This window comes from Athene noctua, chromosome 1 (genome assembly GCF_965140245.1).
Source record: "Athene noctua chromosome 1, bAthNoc1.hap1.1, whole genome shotgun sequence".
In the NCBI taxonomy this organism is placed as follows: domain Eukaryota; kingdom Metazoa; phylum Chordata; class Aves; order Strigiformes; family Strigidae; genus Athene; species Athene noctua.
This window is the reverse complement of record NC_134037.1, coordinates 239221511-239233936: the sequence shown is the minus strand read 5'-3', so window position 1 is coordinate 239233936 and position 12426 is coordinate 239221511. Positions and strand designations below refer to the sequence as shown.

The 12426-nt window shown below is 36.0% G+C and overlaps 1 protein-coding gene across 8 annotated transcripts in view; it reads left to right on the top strand.

The window, feature by feature from the left end:
- NBEA (neurobeachin) overlaps window positions 1-12426 on the top strand; it is a 511054-nt gene that overhangs the window by 276809 nt on the left and 221819 nt on the right. For all 8 annotated transcript variants that reach the window (XM_074914245.1, XM_074914292.1, XM_074914279.1 and 5 more), the window contains one exon: window positions 219-385. In XM_074914245.1, coding sequence (XP_074770346.1) covers window positions 219-385 — 167 coding nt within the window. The remainder of the gene's footprint in view (window positions 1-218; window positions 386-12426) is intronic.

Here is a 12426-nt window from a genome sequence, read left to right as displayed (position 1 = left end):
AATTCTGTTGTCTTTGCCCTCGATATTTCAATTTTTAAGTATTCTGAGTGCTTTTTCACAGACAATATATAGTAGTGCAACCATTTCAGTTGAACAGTGTGTCCTCTTCCCCTTAAAAGTATTTTAATGAGTTCTTGTCACATTTAAAGAGTTTTAATAATTTTAAGGTGATTCTAAATGCTCTATCTTTTATGAAGTAGATGTACTTTCATTCCTAGTCACAGTGTGCTCAGTATGCTGCTGACAGAAGAGAGGAGGAGAAGATGTGTGATCATCTTATCAGTGCTGCTAAGCATCGAGATCATGTTACAGCCAATCAGCTGAAACAGAAGATACTCAATATACTCACAAATAAGCATGGTGCCTGGGGAGCTGTTTCTCACAGGTAAGCTGCAAACGTGGGTTTTAAATGTTCCTTTCAAAGTTTAAGAGAAGCAGTCGTGGTATCACTGAAATATGAATGTATTAGGAGCTAGTATTGCTAAAATATAGTTCCTCTGTTAGTCTTTTCTTCAACTGGTTCTTGAGAAGTCCTTTGCTAAGGGTTTACAGATCACACTCCTTTACAGACTGCAAACATAATATTTTACCATATTTTAAATAAATTTTAATGGGTATTTGTTGAGTGTAATGAAGTTTTCATCCGTAGATTTTGAGGCTCCTACCAGTTTTAGAATCTGAGTGAAGTGTTCTGAATGAGATATTGAGATGTAGAGATTTCCATATAGACATAGACAGGGGATGGCTGAAATAAAGAAGAGCTATTACTTGTCTAGCATTGTGAAGTCAGTAGTAGAATAACCAGCAGAACTAGGTCACTTAAGTATCTGTCTAATGCTTTCTTCTGTTTATAGCTTTTTCTGTGCAATTAATGAACTGGTAAGATTCACTGGTAAATCTTAACTCTTCTACAACAAAATGGTAGTCAGTGCCAGCCATGCACAGACAAACTCCATATGCTAAAAGCAAAACATACACTGTATTTAAAAGCACCATGTGCATATCTGGACATAACCAAAGTGCAGCTCTATTCTGCAGGCAATCCTGTTAATTTATTTATTTAAAAAAAAAAAAAAAAGGTCCAAAATATATAATTTCTACTGTATGTAAGTGATATTATAGTATTTGACGTTTTAATCAGACCTGTATTGAGTACTGTATTTAAAAGTTCTTTCTATTCAACATAGAGGTCGAATTAAACATTTTCATATATGATACCAAAACCCAGAGCCTTGCTCTTCTGAATCACAAAAATAGCCAGTGGCTAAGGTGCTGACCCTCATGTGGAAGACTTCAGCTGAAATCACTCCTTTCCTTCATTCAGAGCAAGGTCTTGAACCTGGGTCTGCCATGTGAGTACCCTGTCTGCAAAACTAGAGACTGCCAAGTCTCTTTCTTGTTTGTGCATTCTAGCCACAAATCCTTGATTATTTATTCAGAGTGGAGGAGCTCAAACAAGAGAAATCAAGGAAGTTCTACTCCCAAATATCCAATTTTTTACTTCTTGATTTTCTACTTAAATCCTGTATGCCTGTTCTGAGTCAGGCAGTGCAGAACAGAAAATTCCATTTTAGCTCTGAAAAACCTTTCCAGTAAAAATCTAGTTGAGATTGATAGACTAATACAAAAGCTTTTCTCTAGATAAATATTTTCTTTCAAAAAAATCTATTTGGATCTAGCTTGAATACACATCTAGGGCTTAAGCCTATTGGAAAAGTTGCCAAGTAATAAATTTGACATATCAGTAATAATGTTTAATCTTTTTGTAATTCTGTGTAGTTAGTTCTTGCAGTTACACAATGTTTTTTTTTTTAAAAAAAAGAAAAGAAAAGAAAAGAAAATTTTCATGTTCATTATCCTTATATCTTCCAAAGAAATAATTATTTTCTGGATGATGATCAAGTTGTATTTAATTTTTAAGGTGGTAGAAACTGTGAAAAACCTTTGGTCTAACACAAGAGTCGTTCTGCTAGGAAATACAAAAATGACAAGTAGAAGATTGTGATATAGTTAATTCAAAACAGCCTTAGTCCATAATGGACACTCGTGTTATCTCTAGTTGAGGCTTAAGGCTGTGTATCTGGAGACTTGAACCTGATGAAAATAAGTGCAATAATGCTGTTGCTCAGGTCTGTGAATGTCTGCTGACACTTTGCTGGCTCAAGTCAGTTCCCAGTCACTAACCTTTTCAGGAGACTATCTCTTCTTGGGGCCCTATAACTTTCCTCTCCTCTGGATTGTTGATGGCATCCTAAATGGCAGCAAACCACTGCTGCAGCTTCTTTTGCTCTTCAGTCCATGATAATTTTTGATGGGCCATGGAAGCAGCTTGACACCTGTGACAAATCTATCAAATTTCTTACATCAAAAAAAAGAAACTCTTCTTTTACTCCTGTCATGCCACTTCCCCGGTGTGTCTGCTTCCCAATTACTTGCAGTGCTGCTTTCCCATTTTGGTGCTTGCCCTGTTAGGTGCAGCTGTTGACCTGGTTGTATTTTAGCTGGAGGCTGCTGCTTAACCTGGAGAAGAGGGGACATGTGAGAGCACAAGGTCTCCAGGTGGGCTTCCCCATTTGCAGGAGCCGGTCAGGAAGCAAACGGCCTTGCAGTGGAGGTCTCGCCGTGGGTGCTGAGGCAGCCCCGTGATCCACCACACAGGTGCACCTTCTGTCGTCACCCCTAGTGGAATGTGAACCGAAAGGCTTAGGATGGCAGGTGTCCAGTGGGAGAGTCTCTGAGCCTTGTTAAGGACCCAAGGTCACTGGTTCTCAGTGGGCAGATTTAAAAGGCTTCAAGTGCAAAAAGTAGAGAGGGGTCTCATTAAACTGCTTAGACACAGAAAGCAAAAATTGTTATTAATTAGGTAGCTCCTCCAATACATTTTATTTGATAGAAATTGAGATGGATTCTAAAATTGTACAGACCTCTGGTCTTGGCTGGCAGGAGACACAACAGGCCTCATGTCTCCATTTTTAATTTTTGGCAAACACAGTGTTACCAGTCTCTTCATAAACCGATGCTTCTCTATGCCCCAGGAGACACAGAGTTGCTTTAAAAAAGAATAGGTTGACACACCAGACCTATAGACCTCTGTAATGACTCCATCATTTCCGTCAGGGACAGTGTTCCCAGTTCTGAAGGCAAACTGCTGGTCTCCTGTCCACCTCAGGATCTGGAGACCATTTGTTCAAACGGTGAGTTAGGGGGAGAATGTACTTAGGCCCAAAAGGGGCAGGAGAGGAAACAGGCAAGCACTTTCACATGATAAATATTTGAGCAATAGCAATGCTTTTTAGTGTCCAAAATGGGTAAAACAGGTAAGAAACTACGGGGGGGAGAATGAGTATAATTCTTAAAAGCTTCAATTCTCTATCACATACAAAATCATCAGCTACTGATCTAATAATAATTGTAGCATATAGTACATGTATATGTGTTTTTGTTTCTCTCTTCAAGGTAGAGAACAATTTTATTTTTAAGTTAACATAGATGCCCATGTTACAAAATATTAAGGTCTCATTTTGTGAAATATGACCCAGCTGTAGAGAAAATTTTTCCTTGTGTTTGTGGTTCAACACAATGAGCTTGTAAGCTTCCCGGACTTTTGTGTCTGCACGTATTATTTTTGAAGAAAGCAGCAACCAACATTTACTGTGTTTAATCTGTAGGTGCCACAAGGTTTACTCTATGTTCACTGAAAAACAAAGAGACTATTAAGAAACATAGAAACTTAGCACTGAGAGAAAAAACAAGGTCTAATGAGTGAAATTCTATAGTATTTGTAAATTATGAATTTAAAATATATTATCATAAACACTTCTCAAAATGTCTGAGCAAACAAGAATGAAGTTGAATGGTGTGACTCAACAAAATAGCATATGAAACTTTCAGCTCTAAATCAGATTATAGTTTCATAAATATAGTTGAATTAAACATAACATAAAATTGTAGGTGACTTGCATTTCAGTTATCTTCTTAATTAGCTGTTAATATATGAAGGAGAGATTAGTTATATGCAAGTGCTCCAGCACTTGAATAAATGCCTACAAACACGGTAACATTGTACAACCTATTCCTGTCCATACATTAATCAATCAGTACAGTTTGAGTTGGTCTGACAACCTGTTTACTCTTTCATCTCCTTCTGACTAAAACGGTAAATAACAGTTTTGAAAAAAACTATATTTTGTATTGCTTATCAATGTTAACTTCTTTCTCCCTTCACAAATATTTTCCTTTCACCTCTTAATGTGAAAGCCAGAGTTCTTTTGCTTGATTTCTTGCAGGTATGAGCATCAACTCCTCTACAACAAAACGAAATTTCCGAATCATCTTATTTTCTCCTACATATCTCAGATACGGAATAATAGATTTCAAAATAAATCTCATTAGTTTGTTATAAATCCTGTTTGTGCTCTTAAACCAAACAAATTCTGTTTTCCTCATTTTGTCGATTTGAAACTTATAGGTATCTTTGTAATAGCTTACCCTAAATATATTGTACTTCTCTTTTTTAATTTCAGCATTCTACCAAAATTAGAATTCTGCAGGCTTTTCCCATTCATATGAGAAATTGATCAGTTGGTTATTTCTTTGATGCATTGCCACTTATTCAGAGTGAATATGCAACATCCTATTTCCTTGAACTCAGGAAGAATCAAACAGGGTGTTTCATAGCTTAGTGTTCAAAGCTTCTTTAAACCAGCACTTACCCTTAGCTTTTTTCAGGGTTATAGTCTTCATGTCACAACATATGCTTCCTCCTGTCTTCTCTGTCAGCTTCATATGGTGCTTTTCTTCCTCCCCATCTGCTTCTCTCCCCATACACATCTTTCTTAAAAAAAAAAAAAAAAAAGTTTAGTGAAATCTGTCTGTACACACAGTTCAAATTCCTTATCATCCATATGCAAGCCTGTGTTTTGGGCCATAATCTGTTACTGTGTTTATTTGTAGTATTTTCTTATTTCAGCTTCTTAGTTTAATCAGATTTCTCAACTTTTTGAAAACTTTTTTTCAAGAATGCTGTATATATATCTCTACCTTACAATTTCTGTAGGTTTTAGGCAATCTGGGGAAATACAAAGGGTTCTTAGCTCCACTTTGTGTTCTAAATCTAAATATGAAATACTTGTCATACATATTTTCACATGATCAGTTTTGATATACACAGGAGGATTACTATAATGAGAAAAATGACATTTAAAAATGAGACTTGGTTCTCTTGCTTTCCATGATTTGATGAAGGAGGTTCCACCTACATTAAAGCAGCTTTACCAAATAGCAAGTATACAAGGGCTTTTTCTGTTCAAATCCATCTTTGGTTAAACTAGACACCCATAACAAATTAATCATTCATGGTGGAGGGCAGAGCTGTCAAACTCATTCTGTGGTGAAGACCAAATTCGTCTGGGGAGACAGGCTGGAAATAAAAAGTTTCTTGCCAGACAGCTAGTTTTGCCTCTCACTACAGCATGTGCTTCTGCAGAGATTGGGTTCTGCTGGGGGCCAGGAGGGGAGAGCGGAAAGAGAACTCCCCTCTTCTGAGCCTATGGGGCTTGGCACTTAAATAAGTTGATTCTGGGACGACGCTGTTTCTAAACCAAATGTTTCCAGTTTACAGCAAGGGAGACCAGAACACAGGAATTTAGTCAGAAGGAGTTTCCTTTACAGACAGCCTTTGGCATGCTCTGACTCCATCTCTATACTAGCTGCTGTCTTAGGAAGTTCAGAGAGACAGAGAACCTATCCTGTCCCCCACTGCAAATCAGCTTCATCTGGTTTAGCTATTCATTCATTTCTGGCTCATTTTAACTGCTAGACATAAATTACAAAGGGAGCTTTAGAACAGTGGAAAAGATGTAGGACCAGATTCTGTCTACTGGATCCAGAAGTGTGTTTGACGTGCCCGTTGTTAGAGGGCCTATTAAGGTTCTGCATTTTTCCACATATTCTGTAAGAACTATGAATTTTCTATGCTTCTGGAATTGGTGGAATCTATTTTTCTTTGCAGACTAGATCCTTCCAGATTGATCTGATGGAACTGCACACTTTTCAGCTCATTCCTTTGCTATCCTGATTGCAAGTTTCAAATTTTTAGTTCTGAGATTATTTCATCACAACAAAACATTAAGAAAATGCTTTTCTGTCTTCTGTTGTTTTTACTTAACTGCACTACTTGAGATACCTTGAGTTCAGCAAATGTGTCAGCATTATTCACATTTTACGTCCACTATTAGTCATCCTCCTGTAACAAGATTTAAACATAAATGCGAGACTATTTTTCAAATCTGATCTCTCTTTTATACTATTTTACTATTTCGATCCCCTTCTTGCCTTTCAATACCGTACTTTCAACTTTGTGCTGCTCCTGCTGCTCTGCACCCTTTATGTTACATTCCCTTGCCACTGCGTACCCTCTTCCTTCCTCCCTCCTTGACTGCTTACCACTGTGATGGAAGGAAGTCTATTTGAAGGAGCTCTTGCTAATGGTGCTGTAGCATTTGACAAGATGGAAAAGGGGGATAGAAGAATTCTGTCTCTTTGTCTAATAATAGGAAGTTAGATGTAGGATGCTATTTGCAGCATAGAGATACCTGCCAAGAAAGGCTATTGTATAACCAGAGATGGGCTGTACGAGTGAGTGCACAGTTTGCTTCTGTGAGATTTATTCAGTTCTGTATTTGTGCAAGGTTACTCAGTTGTTTTGAGCTGTGTGCTGTTCACTATAGATTTTTTTCCCACAGCTGGAAGAAACCTCAGAAGAAAATATTTTCTTTGGAAAAAAAGTAGGTTTTTCCAATGTTGAGAAACACATGGTACTCAGGGAAGACTTGTTCAACTATGGAAAGACTTGTTTATCTCTAAGTAGTACAGTACATTGTATTTCATATTAAAGAAGGAAGGCTTCTGCATTTTCTTTCACTTTATTACTTCTACAGCAAGAGAATTAGTTTCTCTTATTTACTCTTTTTTCACTTCTCTTCAATATGTTCTCTGTTCCTGCCTAAAATTTGTTTTTTCTCCTTCTGCTTCATGACAAACACGAAGAGGAAAGTTTTGCCAATGTTAGTTTTTTTAAGCTTTAGAAATAACAGATCTTTAGATGTCAGTAGAGTCTTTAACTAGAACAGCAATCAGAATACAAATACAAATCCAAATTGCATACAGTCAACTTACTATATATATTTTTATTGTAGCAGTAACAAGGGAATTTTAAAATATACATATATTAAGAGGAAGGCCAACCTTAACAAAGAGGGACTTTTACTTCTTCTTAAATCTAGCCATAGAACTAGCACGTGCACGTGCAGCCATTCACCTTCCAGGATACCAGTCTCAAGAACAGCCCTAATGGTTGAGACCAGTGGTCCATCTAGCCCTTCAGCTGTAAGTGAATGCTGAAGGAACAGAAAGATAGGACAAGTAGACATGATAGGTCCATGTAATACACAGACTGCTTGAATTTTCAACTCAGGATTTCCTGAGGAATCTCAATTTCAGTCAGTCTCAATTTTGAAGTTTCCACATCTCAGTAGGGCTTGCAAGTCCACCTGCCTTTCTTCATGTTTTCATCCTAGTTCCCGTAGTGAAAACAGCCTCTGCAGCGGGTATAAACAGACTGGACTAACAATTGCTGGTATTGGACAATGTTCCTAGTATCTGTGCTTCTTCTTTCCCTACCTCCAATTTAGATAGATGTAGACACTCAGTAGAAACTATGAGGGAAGAATTTTTCATTAGGCAGATAACACTTTCCTCACATGATTCTCACTTTTTCTCTGGTGTCTATCTAGTAATACCTGTGTAATATAGCAATGCATTTGCCATCTTCTCCATATGTAAGAATAGAAGGCAAAGAATAAAAAAGCAACAAAAGCCATAGATTCAAAGATTCTGAAAAAGTTTCATGTTTCTAAGATTCTTTTTTCCCAGAAATTAAAATTTCTTGATTTATTCTTTATTTTGTGACATAAAATGGGTGAGAAACATCTTTTTAAGTCACAGTAAGCTGTTGTTGTACCATTACACTCCAGGATTCTTTCCCATGTGATGCTTCAAGTAGATTACAGAAGATTAATGCAAAGCTGTAGAAAATGTTTTTTTTTCTAAGAGAAACATCTGTAGTGTTTTGACAGACTTGTCAGGCGTTTTTGTTGGAAACATCAGAAATGCAAAGTTTAACCAGAAGTGAAAGCCCAGTGGAGCCATTTTGATTCCCCTCCTCTCAAAATCTTGATGTATCTTGTACTTTTTTATTTGAAATATATTTATGTCCAACCGTATGTTTGTAAAATAATTTGAGACATTCAGACTAGGGTCTGGAATGGAACTGAAGATTAAATCATCCTCAGGCACTGTGGCAGGTGTAGTCTGGTACATCCCTATCACATGCTTTGCATCCCCCTTTCTTTGAGTGGGGGAGAGTGGAATTCTGCAAACACCTTAGAAAACCTGTTGTGTGTCTTTGATAGCTTTATAATTTAGTTTGCATGTGCATTACAGGATCATTTTCTTTGCTATAAATTAGATTAATTATACCTGGTTTTAAACCTAGCCCTTCTCAAAATCTTTGGAAGCTGATACTGTCCTTTCAGGCTGTTGACTTCCAGACTAGACAAACACATTTTTTTCAGTCTTCCTTTACTGATGAACTTATCTATATCTTGTATAATGTTGGTGTCTTGCTTTAGATTCCTTGCAGTTTGCCTACATCTTCCTTAGAAATAGGTACTGCAGTCTGGGCACTTGATTGCAGGTGAGCCCTCAACAGTGCACAACTTAAGTTTGTTTCACACTATAGCTTTACTGATGCATGTTAAATGAGATTGTAGGCTCAGTCAGTACTTCCCAGAACCATTCTGCAGGCTCTTACTCCCTTCTACTCATTGGTAATCACTTGCTGCTTTGTATCTGTGTTTCTAATTGTTTTTTAAGACTGTTGTCTTTCTCTTTTATCTTACAGATTTTAGATTTTTTAAAGTAATTTTGAATTATTATTCTGCTGCACTATGTTTACAATTCTCACAGCTTGTTGCCACCTCAAGTTTTATTATGGATTTTCTCTGATTCTTCATCAAAGTTGGTAACGAAATATTTAATACAGCAGAATTCATGAAACAAACCATACAGTCTCCCACTTGAAAACATTCCCAATCTGGTCATGAACTTTTGATACTCCCTTTTACTGGTTTTGATCAATCATGTATTCCTTTATTATATTGTTACATATTTCTCTTAGTCTATGCAAGTACTCTTGTACTCTTGTGTTAAAAGATCACAATTCTGATTATGCTGTAGATGAATAAACAAATAAATAAAATGGCAAAGGTGTAAAGGAAATTACTTGTTCATAATAAATGCACATTACTTGTTTCAGGTTAATTAGCTGATTGATAAATTCTTCTAGTATTTTTGCAGGTATCAAAGATAAATATTAGTTTATTATGCATTTGGACTGTTTTTCCCATTTTAAGACCACATAGCATTCTTTTACAGTCATCTAGAATCCCACCTATCCTTCATAAATTTGCAGAGAACTGCTGAGTGAGTGATCAGGAATTGCCCTAGTCTCTTTTTTTTTTTTTTTTTTTTCTTGTTACATTTACTTTTTGATTTTGTATGTTTATTAAAGAGCTCTTGATTACAATCACATTGGTATTTTAGTATATTTTTATCTTCCTTCCACATCAGAATTGTTTGGCGTTGTCTGTGTAATTTCAGATTTACAAATTATGGCAAGTTTTTTTAACCAGGGGTTTATCCACCAGTTTCCTGAAATTTTGTGAGTTTGGGGGATTTTAACTTAGTTGTTCTGTAGCTTTAACGTTTTTCCTTGGAAATAGGAACTCTCTGTTTCAGTGATTATTTTCAGTCTAGATGTATTTCCTCTTAGATACTCTCACCAAAAAAACCCTTGAATTAGTCAGGATCAAATCCAAAAGACCTTAGTGAACTTAAGCTACTTTTCAGAGGTATACAAAACACATCTTTTCATAACCTTTTTTTTTTTTTTAAGATCTTTTGTTTTAATAAATGAGCCCTTTACCACCAAGTTTGGTCTGGTTTCATTTAATTGTTCAAAAAACCTAAGATATCTCATGTCTCCATCCTCTTTCAGAGGTGGTAGTAGAGATTTTTATGTTACATCTCAAAGTGCAGTACTACGATTTTAGTCCTTTTAACATTGTCCAGAGTTTCAATAAATATGTTTCATGCCTATGTCTGAAATTCAGAGGAAGTAAGCTATTATGTGCTAAACAAAAAGGACTTCCTGTTTTTCACAGGAACAAATGCTGATTTGTCTTGGCAAGCTTCTGTGATGCCAGCCTAAATTTTATCTTCTAGATAAAAGATACTAAGACTTCTTAGTTCCTGTATTGCCCATTTGCATCATTGCAATGTGTAAATCAGCTAAGATGTGTAACAGACTGATCCGTTTTTCTTGTGTCCTCAGTTTTTTTTTTTCTCCTGCCCCTCTTTCCCCTGGTTAAAAAAAATAAATCAACCTTAGAGATTTTTTTTCGCCCATTTTTGCTTTGTGATACAACATCATCCTCCTTCTAACTAGTTTAGAGCTTTCCTAAGTCAATGCATCAATCACAGAGGTCATCGCATGCTAAAAAGAGAAACTTTTATCTCTGCATAGCAGGTTTTTGTTTTGATTCATAGTTCCATGTTTGAGATCAAAGATCTCCTAACAGTATGTGTTCTGTCCTTATCATCTTCAGCCTTCATTTATCCATACCTTTACCACCAACCAGAAATACTCTGTGCTTGTGCCTATTTCACTTTATCTCCTCTCGCTCTGTCTGCAGTAATTTCTAATCTTTGTGGAGTCATATCTTGCATTATTACTACAGGGGAGTGACGAGCAAGTGCATGTGCAACTGCTGCTCCCAAGTGCTGCATAAGAGGTCTTGTTTTCGGGTGTGTAGAAGAACATGGTTGGTTGGACACAGAGGCCAGCAACCAAAGCCTTGACCCTTCCTTCTTACCTTAATATAGCTTAGCAGGAGAGTTGCTTGGGTTTTGTGCTTCAGTATACATTTTATTAGCACAGTCTGTATGTTCACAGGTAGTGAGCTATGAAGATCATCTTTGGACAATTCACTTTTCTGGTTTCTGAAAAATATTCCCAGCAGACATTTGTGTTTCCATTAATCAATTCTGGGGTTTTTGTTTGATTTGTTATTTTAAAAGAGTGAAAAAATTAAGTTTACACATGTTTATTTTTGACTGATTCAGGAACGCCATGTCTGTCATAGACTTGGCATGACTTGAAGGAGGTTGCTGTACTTGATTATACTGCTTTCCTCATTGATAAAATAGACATGGTAATGCACAGTATACTTAGAAAGATTAATTAAATCATTCAAGTTAGTATTGAAAGTACTGTGTAGGTTTTATTTTGTTATCTGTTTTTACATGGCTTGTATATATTAATTTTTTTTATTATAGCGTTTGCTTTTTCTGTATAACCATGTTTTTTCTTAACCTCTAAACTCTGGGATTTTTCAGCAGTAATCTGTTCACATAGAGGTTTGACGTATATATCAATATATTTGTTGTACACTTACAGACATAAAATATCTGACCATGACAGATTGCAAGCTTCTCCCAATATTTGTGCTCCCCAGTATATTGATATGTGTTGTCAATAATATAGGCTGTTGGTTAGGTTGTAAAGCTCCATTGCTCAAGTGTTATATTTTGAAGTGATCTGTCATGGATGTGTTGTAGAGATAGGAGACTATTTATGTTTATGGCATTTTAAGTAACTCAGTAAGACCCTTTAGAATATACAGAAAAGGCTTGTTTACTGTCATCACTGCTCACTTAATCCTGTGACCTTGACATGAGAGTATGCCCATAAAGCTCCCTGTGGGTAGTTCAATAACATAGATGAACATCAGAGTCTAATGTTTATTTCAGCTTTAGGAATATACTGCCTTATGGCATAAGTATTTCTTAAACATTCAATGTCACTGAACTAGTTTAAAACTCAATAATGTGGAAAATTGTCTAGATTATTAGAAAATCCACAAAAAATGCATAAGCCACATGTACTTCTGCTGTTCAATTTTAGAATGCTAACCATTGTTTTAAAAAATGTTCTGTATACACAATGTCAATAGACTAAAATTAAAATTATTTCTTAAAATTTAAGTGTACTTATTTTTCAGATTCTCATTGGTTTTTTCTCTTCTCTCCTGATAGTAAATTATATTTATTGGGTGGGAATGCTTTTTGGTTTTGTTAAAGTCACAATCTGAATCTAGGAAAGATTAATGTGTAAGAAATTTCTTTTGATGATTTATTAGAAGTTATGTTTGCACTAATGGTAGGAAGCAATAAAAATGTACATAAAGAGGAAGCTAAATTTGACATCTCTTAGGCCCAATTTAGAAATACTACTGAAGCCTTTGG